This window comes from Larimichthys crocea, chromosome II (assembly GCF_000972845.2).
Source record: "Larimichthys crocea isolate SSNF chromosome II, L_crocea_2.0, whole genome shotgun sequence".
Classification (NCBI taxonomy): Eukaryota; Metazoa; Chordata; class Actinopteri; family Sciaenidae; genus Larimichthys; species Larimichthys crocea.
Window position 1 is genome coordinate 916,531 of NC_040012.1, and position 12,016 is coordinate 928,546.

Below are 12,016 nucleotides of genomic sequence, written 5' to 3' on the forward strand. Positions count from 1 at the left end.
TTACACTTGGTAAGCATAATGAGGCATCTGGAATGCCATGTGAGAGGGGAGCAGAGGAGTGCAGCACAGGAGCTATTTACAAACCACGTTCTTCTTCCAGAAATTAAATAAACCTTTAAAATAACAGTAAGCGGGTCTGCGCTCAGCTCTGAGTATCTGTGGTTACTGCAGGATTAATGATTTGATGGACGACCCAGACGAGTCACAAGCCGCCTGATTTATGAAAGGCTCTAATGGCGGAAAAACAACGGGCTCGGAGACCAACGCAACAATTACTCTTAATTAATCTACCTCATTTTAAACAGGGGAAGAGAGACTGCAAATCTGGCAACCCATACCCCGTGTAAGGCTCTCTGCTCAACATGTGCGTGGTACGCTGTGTGACGACTTGTGCTGGAGTGTGTGATAAAGTTATGAACTTTGTCTATAAATGAAACAATATATGAATAGCACTTTGTCCACAGGTGAATCAAAACTATATAATTCATGTCATACATGTTTATACATTCAGTATACAATCATCAAAAATGAACTTACTGCAGCGTTCTGCTGCTCCTCGTCAGCGCTGACCCCGTCTGCGTGGGGGCAATTCATGTTTTCCTGGATCCCCCCATTGAGGTGATCCAACTTTTTCATCAGCAGGGTCATAGATTCACACGCAGCAGCCTGAACACACACACACACACACACACGCACACACACAGGTAAATATGGCTCAAGGGTAACGTCTGGACTTAACCTGGCACTGAGGCCTTTCATGTAGAAAACTTTAATAAGAGATATAAAAAAAACATAAAAATATCCTCTTTTATACTTTTAAACTCTGTAAAAACAGAAGTGTGGCCAGTGCGTGATATGTAAATGTGTTGTAATATCTGTCCAATCCATACAGTGCAGTTATGCACATACCTAAGCCCTCGCTTCCCCTCTCTTTCCCTCTCCACCCATTGGTCATGGACTCTGACTGAGACACTTGTTCACTGGCTTTCCAGGAAATGAACAAACTGCTTTGTTTCTGGGCTCCACTGCCAATCCCAGAGTCCCAGAGGCTGATAGCAGCACATAGGGCCCCTTTGAGGAGCTTGAAGTCCAAAAACAGCCCCCTCACTCACACACACACAAATGCATGCATAGACACAAGCATGCCCACAGTGACCCACCCACCCACCCACTCACGCACACAAACACACCCTTCTGTCCACTCCCATTCCCTAACCCATCATGTTGACCAGTTTAAAAAATATCTGGAGTAACAGCTTTGGCAGTAAAGCCATTTCCTGTGTGTTACAGCCCCCACATCTCCAGATTCCTACACACAGGAACACAGAAGGCTGTCTATGTGCAGCAGGGTGCTATTTTTACCCTCACTATGGGGGACAGAGCCAGGGTGAGGGGAGAACACAGGGAGGGGAGGCTTCTCAGTGGCATGAGTGACTGCAAACATGAACATAAGTGGTAAATGCACACATCATCGCATACGCATAGACACACATTTAGACATACTAACATCTCACAGCAGAGTGCTCTCAAAGTCCATGAAATGTTAATGGGCTTCTCTCCAAAGTGTTCATAGGGGAGAGAGCTCTTAATGCATCACTATATCTCTGCTACAAGAGCATTTCATTATTTGTCTGAACTGTCTGTGAAAGTCTAAAACACCTATTATCTTGATACATACGTCTGAGTATGAATAACTAAAGAAATATAAGGCTATCCTTCATCTGTGCTCTGCTGGTCTGAAATAAAAGGTATTTGTGCGTGAATTAACGACGACAATATGTTGTACCTCTGACTATATAATGATGTTGTGATGATGATGATGGAGAGTTGAGTTTTTCCTTCAGCTAAATCTTGGTGATTTTTTTGTATATTTTATATTTATCTAAAATGAAAAATCTAAAATCTTGCAGGGCTAGTGCTGACATCATTGTAATCCAGTCCAAGTTGAGCCTTTAATTGCACCTTTTTTCTGCCACTTGGGGGCAGCAGAAACAAGCTGTGAACACAACACTGACATATTGTCACATTTTAGGGTGTTATGGTGAGCCAGTGTACCTCCAGGCATTGAGAACATAAACTAGAGACTGGTTTATCTTGTACCTTTAAGTACAAGTAAACTAAACCTACTAGTGATTATTACAAACTTTTTTTCCGCACCTTTTGGAAACAGAATGTTCAAACCATTTCTCGCCTACTTTTTGATATATATGATATCTTTTTAAAATTAATTTCATTATTTTATATACAGTTCACAAACATAAATCTTGACCTTTTGCTTTAGAAATGAATTATCTACTTAAATCACTCTACTAAACTTTGTGGAATTGTTTTCCCTAACTGTATATGTTTATATTTGTGTACCCCAGTTTTTGTCATTATCTTTTGATATTATCATTTCACATTATTCATATGTATTAGTGTCATTTTGATGATTTTGATGTGCTGCTAATTCTAGTTCTGTTTTTGTTCTCTACCAACTGCTGAGTTAAAAATATCTGTCTATAGACGCCAAATTATCCACTGTGTTCACTAGCTAGTTGCTAACTGTGTCTGTGTGCCATTTGGTGTTTGGAGCTGACTTGTGGAACTAAAAACATTATGAGAGAGGTGAGAGCGAACCATAACTGTGCTGTTATGGACAATGAGTTTGAACTTGCTATAAAGCTGCTTTAAAAAGCTTCAAGTGGTAATTCTCTGTTGTTTGATCACTACATGTCATTTGATACATTGTTATTGTAAAATATTAGTTATAGCTCAAGCTGAAGATATAGCTAAAAAAGACTTTAGAGTGTGGTGTCTTGTCAGCCTGTCCAAACACAGATACAACAATCTCCAACTAGATTAAAAAACAGAAGATCTCCGGATGCTCTCTATGATGACGTACAGGACATTTAATGTAATGTAAAATTTATTTTCCAATTCCCAGGAACTAGGCACATTCCTGTTATCAGGCTAAATATATCCCCTGGAAATGACAATAATTCATAACATCATCACTGGATATACTTTGGGTCTCCTGAGAATGAAAGAATGATTAAAAAACAAAAAAAAGATGTTCAAATCATTTTTTCTCTAAAAAGATGGCTCATAACTAGTATACTGAAATGTAAAAAATAATTTCTTATTTATCTTAACAGCCAACTTTGAAACACTTTAGATGCAGACTCATAACTTGTTTTTTACTCTAAACTTTTTAAATGATTTCCTTTGGCAAAGTTGTTACCCACGTTGTGGAGTGTGATGAAACTGCCTGAACCAAGACATTTCAAGAATGTGGAACCACAACGGGGCCTCTTTGACCATTTAACAGGTATTCAAATGAGCATTGGCCTAAGCCTGTCAATAAGTGACTTTAAAAGCTACTTGCTCAAACTCTGAGAACGACATCACAAAAGGAGTGCAGAGAGAACAAATCCTTTCATATCAGTCCAAGAGGGAAAAACAGTGTGCAGTGTGCCAGGAGACTGTTATGGGAACGTGCCAGCAAGTGAGGGCTTCTCTGACAGGTGTGAGAACACGGTCAGGGGCAGCTCACACTAACAGATGCCCGCTGGTACAGGGCATGCTGGGAGGAGGAGGTGCCAGGCCAGCCCAGGAGAAAAATGAGAGGAATTTATACTTTAAGGTACAACTGCCAAAATATTCCTTCTTATTCAGATCCCCATTTCTTCAATATATAAGCACGTTTTTTTCTTTCAGCTCTTAGAACTTTATTGACTAACAAGATGCTTCATTTATGTTAATTTTAATTTTCATAATTTTCACTGTTCAATAAAAGTGAACATGTAAAAGAGGGAGGTTGGGTGCTCACAGACTTTGCTACTCCATGCTACATACTAAAAACATGCACTTTTGTGTCTATGCATCACTGATCCACCAGGATGCTTCCAACATGCTGTGCAGTATACAGTGCATAGAATGTGAATGATGTAATTAATGATATTGTCCCTAGTTGGTATTGAAGCATTTTTAAAAGTACAATTATTCACATTTGCACGATTTAAAATGTTCTGTGGAGGACACTGGTCCTAAACAAGATCAGGCTGAACATTTAACATTGCTGCCCTCTAGTGGAGAAAGTAGAGTCCAACATAGCAGCAAAATAGCAGTGGTGGAAGAAGTATTCAGATCCAGTACATTAATGCAAATATATTATCAATAAAATGTACTTACATTATCAAAGTATTTGTTCTGCTGTAAAATGTCTCCTCATATTATCATGTATATTTTTGCTAGATTGCTTATCTGATGCAATGCATAAGTAGTACTTTACTGTTGTAGTTGGTCAAGGTGTGGGTTGTTTAACTACGTACTTTCTCTATCCTGTTTCTTGTGAGTACTCATAGGCAGTTCAGATGTGACAGGGATCCCAAATAGACACAAGACAATAATGTCTGGAAACACTAGCTTAGTCTTAACTATGTATTTTAAAAGATTATTATTGTTTTTAAGTAAAAGTACAATATCTCCCTCTAAAATTAGTGAAGTAGAAAAGTAGATCGTAAAAAAGTGAAAGTATTCAAATGAATGATGCTGCTTCAGTTTCAGGATCCTGCATTGACATGCCGGTCACACTGTCATGGCTTACTGAGAACAGACACATTAACATCTGCTGTGAAAAATCTGTCTGCAGTACAAGCATGCAGCTACTAAACTGCTTTCTCTGGCAATCCTACACAGTCAATAATACTTCTTTGTGTTTTATTATCACTCTCCTCCTGTCTTGTTTTTCTTACCTGTTTTCCATTGTTCTGCAGGGTATCCTGTTCCTCCTGACTACCTGTGAACTCAGGTTTGCCCTCGTTGGTGGGCTTCTGCCAGCCAGATGCGGTGCTGTTAGGCTGGGCATCCGGCCTCTTCCTCAAGCCCTTCCTGTTCCTGCTGAAGTTTCTACGGTGACGACTGACCAGGAATTCCTTATATTGTAACGTCTCGGGGACGTCATCCTCCTCATCGTCGTTGTTACCCTCTCCCACTTCAGTGGTGGATGAAGAGGACTCCCCGCCGTCAGAGCTCTCATTTGCAAAGATCACCTGGTTGTCAGAGCTGCAATCATAGTCACAGAACACAATGGCACTTGGCTTGTGCTTCACTATTCTTAGCAGATCTATTGAACAGTCCTCTGATGCGTTCACAGACATTGGCTGGTAGTTGCAAATACTTTTATCCAGAGCTGGTAGAGTGGTAGGAGGAACGTCATCGGATGAGGAGTTCTCTGTGTGCCTCCCTTCTTGCTGTTGAGGTGATATGGCTTCACAATGTGGAGAACAACCCATGTCCTGACCTGTCCCTAGAACTATGTCTGAACTCTGGCTGCTTTCACAGTGTCCATTCTGCTTTAGGTCAAGTTTAGATGTATTACAGGTGGAACTGATGTCCATCTCCAGCTTCTTCCATCTTTGAACCTGACTGGCCAGGGGATCCAGAGGACAGGGTAGAAGAGGAACAGGTTCAGACATGGTTCCTAGTTTTCTGCTGAAGTTTTGAGTCAGGAGGGGAACTCGACTTTGCAGGTCAAACAGACAGCCACGGCCTGGGGGTTAATATGCCTGTTAGGCTGCTGCTGAACAGGCAACACGGCTGCCGGACCTTCACGCATCACTGGGGAACCAGTCCTCATCTGTTAGCCGAGGCCAGCTGAGCTGAAGAGCAAATAGAAGGACGCAGAATGTAAATCAATGTGTGTATAATCTAGCGTCATGTGTCATTTGTTTCTGGAGATGGATGCATATTCCAGATTCAAGTCTGGATTTGCTTCCAGACTGAAGTGTTATGCTAAAGGAGGATGAAACTGCTGCTTGGACAGATTTATCTGTCAGTAAAGACCATCAATCATTTTCCTCTCTGCACATAGAGACCTGTGAGCAGCAAGACGTGCCTCTGTACTTCACTTTCAATTATATAACATTACTACATACTAATACCCTATACTATAACTTTTAACTAATATCTAATACTATCAGTATTAGATATTAGTTAAAAGTTATAAGAGATGATCATTTTGGGACAGAATAATCACAAATGTGGTTGAAGTCAGTCAGGTGAAGAGTTTTTCTTCACAGACACCCCACAGAGCAACACTTCAAAGCTCACACTTTTTTTTTGTTTTTTGTTTTTTTGACAAATGCATTTTGCTCAGACACCTTGTTTTTTCCTGATGGATATTTCTGGCTACAGCCAACACACCCTTCCCTTGCCTGGTATGTTTTCTTTGTCTTACTCACACGTTGAGGTGGGCCTTAAATTTAGCTTCAAATCCTAAAAATCCTACTACTGTAAAGCTCAGACAACATGTAGATGTAAAACACATGAATCATTTCCGATAAGAGAGTTTCATACTGCACACTTTGAAACAAAGAGTCATTTGTTCCTGTTGTGTCAAGGCCATGTGTCAACTCTGTGAAAAATATTACTGTACAGTCACTTAATAACATCTTAATATCAATAAATTAACAACTGTCATAGGAGCATTTGTAACTGTGACCTGTTTGTTAAAAACATTTTAAGGAACTATTGCCTGCTCTATAAAGAAACATAGAATTCATATTTCAACATACCAGAAGTACAGAAGTTGTGTCATCCAAAAACACATCACAACAGCCTGAAGAATGAGGAGGCAACACGAGTATCCAGCCAAGGCAACTAACATGACACCAATAGTACAGAAAGAGTGCGTTTACCTCTGAAAAGACATGAAACGCTGTGAGGGGAGGGGAGAAAAAGAAAGGGTTGAGGAATGCTTTTCCCTCCTACATTACCTCAGCGAGTTCCACAGGCAGGTGTTTGTGCTATTTGTGTGTGCGTGTTTGTGTGTGTTTGTGTGCAAGGATTGTGATTATTTTGAGTGTGAATGCAGGCATGTTCGAGAGAAAAATGTTAAATGATGCACTAAAAGCAAAGAAACAAGAGTTGTGTTGTGGACCTGATCAAACAGATAACTGCATGTACAAGACAAATGATGACAAATGATTAAAAGCCTTGAGGTCTGCGGTGCACCTTTCACGCTCCCCATTCCTCCTTTTCACTCATTGCTGTATAATATGGCTCGGAGCGAAATATTTTTTTTACCCAAGACGCACATTCCTCGACAACACATGAGGTAATGCTTTCAACGTGTTCTTTTCCTTTCTGCATCTCTCTCACTTCATACTTCTTGTAACTACAGCAAAGCTGTGAGCCTTGATCAACAAGAAAGGACTTCTGGCCTTTAAAAAGCTGTCACTGAACTGTGGAATTCCTCAGGTTTGCCAGCAAACATTGAATTTCATGTTTTGGTCAGAGGTAAAGACCTGCTATTTGAACGTTAACCTTGAGGATGATTCTGCCTGTTGAGGCCTGTTTGTCCTTCAAGTTCTTGGGCAGACCAGATCTGGTCAAGGTGGAGAGTGCACTAAGAGTTCAGCGTGAAGTCTGTTCAAACACAGAATTAATAAATCTTAGATTGATAGATGAGTTTATCAAATAAAAGTACCGCAAAACAAATGCCTTTTAAAGTGTCTTCATTCTGGGTCCGAACTGATCCTTTAAAAATGTCTCTCCTGAATATGAATCATCAGTACAGCATCACTACAAGTTAAACTATCAGATGGTTAACAAAAACACACTGGTTCCTGACTCAAACTGATCTTTATGAATGAATTTCATCTTGCTTGAATGAACTTGATAAGCTTCATCCCAGCGCCCCCTCCACCCCCCGCCCCTCCCAGATGTTACACTGTCCTACATCGCTGGGATGATGGACGCATATTAATTTAAGTCAAACATGCATTTCAATTACAAGCTACGCCAACCTGCTGAGACACGCTCCTCCGCACACAACATTCCTGTCACAGAGAGGTATATTTACCTGGGTCAGGCTGGAGAGAAGCAGGGCAAAGGAAAAAAGGAGAGAACGGAAGAGATGGTGAGATTTGACAGTATACACAAAATAAAAGGTTTAAAGCAAAGAAAGAGGAAGCTGACGAGTACATATGACAGCTTAGGTCTGTCGTGATTGTCTTTTTTAACACTACATATCAATTCCAGGGAAAGTGCATAAAAAGTTCCACACCCCACACTGAATTATGTAAGCTGGGTTATGTTGACAGTTTGTACTGTAGATACTGTGTAAAATGTGAAAGACAACAAAACCTCATTTTGACAACAAACATTCATGTCATCAGATAAGCACTTACAAACTTATCACTGCATGACACAAAACACAGGATTAAAATTCTGCACCTTCTCGCGTGGTGAAGGAGGAACATTTTATTTTCAGCTGGACAGTTTTGACAGTTTTTTGACTGTCAGATAGACAAACAGATCGATCAGAAGTTTTGCATACGCCACCAATAATCACAAAAGAAGCTCCCCCAGAAAGCTCACACCTTCTCTTGAAGGCATGGCAGGACAACATGATGACATTGTGAGCGTTTGTTTTTACTGCATGGGATTAACTGTCTCACATTCCTTGGTGGCATCATCGCTGCTTTACTGTCTACGCTTCAGTTGGAAATGCCTGCAAATCTGCTGGAACAAAAAAAAGTTGCTATCATACAAATTTCATACCCAGATCAACCTGTGAGTGAGCCCTTAAACAGCTGGGTCCCCTTTAACCCCTCATCCTCTCATGACCTGGGATAGGTGTCCTGGTTGTATGCACACAAATGTCTACTTGTACCTGGACATAGTATGTCTGCTGGAGAAGCACATCATCATAAAGGTTAGTGACTGTGGGGCCATGCACATTAATGCTACCAGTATATCAATTATTATTACATTATAATACATAATTCTGTCAGAATGTAAATATGAACCGTCATCAGATAAAAGCTGGGTGTCTGGTTCCGCTTAAAAATCTAAAACTTTTTTTTTTCAAAGTACTGTACTCACGGTTTTTGTAGTTTTCACGATTAAATAGTTGATTTACCAATCGCGTGCAGCAGCAGGTTTGACCCGTTCGACTCCCCGTAGCAGCAGAGGAGGAAATAGCGCGGGTCGAGTCTGAACGTATTTCGCGGGAGAGTTGCTAGCTGCAGGCTGTCTGTCAACACGGACCATAACTGTTCATAAATCCATAACGCAATGAGTTTGTGGGTGGACAAATATCGGCCGACTTCGCTCGGTAAACTGGACTATCACAAAGAGCAGGCGACTCAGCTGAAGAACCTGGTGAGTAAACTGAAGCTGCGTCACATCAGCACCATGCGCAGCTGCGTCATAACAACAAGTTTAATTTACTTTAGCAGGGGAATGATTGACAGCGGCGAGCAAACTGCTCATTTAAGAGTTTGTATCGTTTGCAGAGCAGCCTGAGCTAAGCCGGCCTGTCGGTGATAGCAGCGTCCGTCATATTGTGACGCTGCTTATTCTTAGCGGTAACCATAATTTAACTTTGACTGAGTTGTTATTATTATATTATCTTTGGGCTGTGGGTGAATAAAACGCACGAGGACAGCTTCTCTGTGTGACGTAGTCACTTCAATGACCGCCACAATGTGTGCATCACTTCATATCACTCCGCCTATCTTAACACTCTTAACACAGGCAGGGTGTAGTGTAAAATATAGTTCCTCTTCTAACTGAAGGAGCAGCATACAAATAGTTATCATTAGGTCAATTATCTTAATTAACTCAAAAATCATGAGTAAATATTATAATGATAACCTTGTTTTAGGGTGACGTTAAAGTGATAAACAGTATGTCATGTTTGAGTGCCACTACATTTATATCACGATGCTTTTCTCTTCATTGTGACTGGCAGGAGTAAATAATGACACTACAAAGGAAAGTACCATGTTGTCCAGTAGAGCCGGAGCGGACATACTCTTCTTCCAAAGCAAAGCCTCTCTGAATGTTTGTTTCAGGTTCAATGTGGCGACTTCCCACACTTGTTGGTGTACGGTCCATCCGGCGCAGGCAAGAAGACTCGCATCATGTGTCTGCTGAGGGAGCTGTACGGAGCTGGGGTGGAGAAGCTTCGCATAGAGCACCAGACTGTTGTGGTGAGAGTCACTCCAAATACATCTCTCCTCTCACAGTTCATGAACTCAGTCTACTTGTTTGAAGGTTAAGTTACATCTCGCTTTTGTTTTGTTTTTCGTCTCCAGGCCCCCTCAAAGAAGAAAATTGAGATTAACACAATAGCCAGCAACTACCACCTGGAAGTCAACCCAAGGTAACTTAATGATGACTACACACACATACCTACGTACATTTAGTACATTTAATGACAGTTTGGAGGGAGGTGAGTATTACACTTAATTTCAGAGAAAATTGTACTTTTAAAGTCGTTGATTTCTTTATCACACAGCCTGAAAATATTGCAGATTTTGTCTATAGCAGACTAAAAGGGATGTCATTTAATTTCAGTATAATGTTGAGTATTTCTCTTGTGTGTCATACAGTGATGCTGGAAACCAGGACCGTGTGGTGATTCAAGAGCTGATTAAAACTGTGGCTCAGTCTCAGCAGATCCAGTCAAGCACCCAGCGAGAGTTCAAAGGTTGGAAAGAACACGGTCCATGTTCTACAGCAGCAGTCTTAAAAATCCATGTGAAGCCACAGTATCAGATTGTCACTCTTGTAGTAACTGGTACACTTTTGTCCTCAGTGGTGTTGCTAACAGAGGTGGACAGACTCACGAAAGATGCCCAGCACGCTTTGCGCCGAACAATGGAAAAGTACATGGGCACTTGCCGTCTCATCCTGTGCTCCACCTCCACCTCCAAAGTCATCGGCCCGATTCGGAGCCGTTGTCTGGCTATCAGAGTTCCTCTGCCGAGCACAGAAGAGGCAAGATAGAGTCGACGTGGTTGAGATTTTAATTAGTAATCATTTAAAATGTGTCGTAATTTGAGCGACAATCAAGACAACGTCTTCTCTGTTTCCTGTTGGCCAGGTGTGTAACGTCCTGACATCGGTCTGTAAAAAAGAGGGTCTGCTCCTCCCACCTGAGCTGGCCAAGCAAATCTCTGAGAAGTCTGGTCGCAACCTCCGTAAAGCCCTTTTGATGTGCGAGGCCTGCAGAGTGCAGCAGTAAGTTATCACAAAACACATCATCACTCCTCCACAGCTTTACCTGTGGTTTAGTATGAAAAAGAAACAAGTATCTGCCTGTGTTCATCTTTCCCAGGTATCCATTCTCAGTGGACCAAGATGTCCCGGCGACTGACTGGGAGGTCTACCTCAGAGAAACAGCTAATGCCATCGTCAGCCAGCAGAGCCCTCAGAGGTAAGAGAGGCAAAGAGAAGATAGTAACTGATGAAGACAGTTGATCAGACTTGTGAGGACATTTTAACACTGAATCCATGTCTTTCTCCAGGTTGTTGGAGGTCCGTGCCAGACTGTACGAGCTGCTGACTCACTGCATCCCTCCTGATATCATCATGAAGGTACAACACGTCTCCATCATAGTGCTAACTGTTTGCAGCGAGGGTTAAGTTAACAAGTTTTAACGTTCCTCATCCAATCCTCTAACAGGGTCTGGTGACAGAGTTGTTGAGTAACTGCGATGGCCAGCTGAAGACGGAGGTGGCCCACATGGCAGCTTACTATGAACACAGATTACAGCTGGGCAGCAAAGCCATCTACCACCTTGAGGCCTTCACTGCTAAGTTCATGGCCATCTACAAGAAGTTCATGGAGGACGGCCTGGATGCCATGATGTTTTGACTCTGAACAGACTTCATACAGATACTTCACTTGACATGAGTTCAAAGTGCTCTTGATTTTTGCCCCAAGACTTTTTGCATTTAAAAATATACCACAAGGACGAGAGATGCTCTCCTAAAAATCTGCATCAGAACATGTGCAGAGCCAGAGACACCTGAGACACAGAACATGTCATCATCTGTGACATTCACCTGTTGATTAAGTGATTCACCCAGTATCTAATCTTTTGTATAATATCTCCTGGCAACACAATAAATTGCTTTAACAGCACAAACATGTATTTTATTACACTGAACAGACATAACAAAGAATTCTTGCTACACCTTTTAGTGTTACTTGGCAGATTACATCAACATTGACCAT

General features: G+C 41.4%; 2 protein-coding genes across 2 annotated transcripts; one reads left to right on the top strand and one right to left on the bottom strand.

Moving 5' to 3' along the window:
* Window positions 1–6,858, bottom strand: LOC113748300 (uncharacterized). The gene is made up of 4 exons (XM_027291521.1): window positions 6,558–6,858; window positions 4,737–5,642; window positions 538–666; window positions 1–27 (listed from the first exon to the last, which is right to left on the bottom strand). The coding sequence occupies exons 2-4, from the start codon at window positions 5,457–5,459 to the stop codon at window positions 1–3; spliced, it is 879 nt and encodes a 292-aa protein (XP_027147322.1). The 5' UTR covers window positions 5,460–5,642; window positions 6,558–6,858.
* Window positions 6,859–8,940: 2,082 nt separating this feature from the next.
* On the top strand, window positions 8,941–11,923 carry rfc3 (replication factor C (activator 1) 3). The gene is made up of 9 exons (XM_010742451.3): window positions 8,941–9,150; window positions 9,846–9,983; window positions 10,089–10,156; window positions 10,386–10,483; window positions 10,592–10,773; window positions 10,880–11,016; window positions 11,114–11,212; window positions 11,304–11,373; window positions 11,462–11,923. The coding sequence occupies exons 1-9, from the start codon at window positions 9,064–9,066 to the stop codon at window positions 11,651–11,653; spliced, it is 1,071 nt and encodes a 356-aa protein (XP_010740753.1). The 5' UTR covers window positions 8,941–9,063; the 3' UTR covers window positions 11,654–11,923.
* The last annotated feature ends 93 nt before the right edge of the window (window positions 11,924–12,016 follow it).

Bases quoted from the DNA above. Each gene is read 5' to 3' on its own strand.
- LOC113748300 (XM_027291521.1), bottom strand. From the start codon at position 5,459: ATGTCTGAACCTGTTCCTCTTCTACCCTGTCCTCTGGATCCCCTGGCC. The intron at 667-4,736 runs GTAAGAAAAACA...GTGTGTGTTCAG, and splicing joins TGCAGAACAATGGAAAACAG to GCTGCTGCGTGTGAATCTAT. The intron at 28-537 runs GTAAGTTCATTT...ATGGCATTCCAG, and splicing joins AGGAGCAGCAGAACGCTGCA to ATGCCTCATTATGCTTACCA.
- rfc3 (XM_010742451.3), top strand. From the start codon at position 9,064: ATGAGTTTGTGGGTGGACAAATATCGGCCGACTTCGCTCGGTAAACTG. The intron at 10,157-10,385 runs GTAACTTAATGA...TGTGTCATACAG, and splicing joins CACCTGGAAGTCAACCCAAG to TGATGCTGGAAACCAGGACC. The intron at 11,213-11,303 runs GTAAGAGAGGCA...GTCTTTCTCCAG, and splicing joins AGCCAGCAGAGCCCTCAGAG to GTTGTTGGAGGTCCGTGCCA.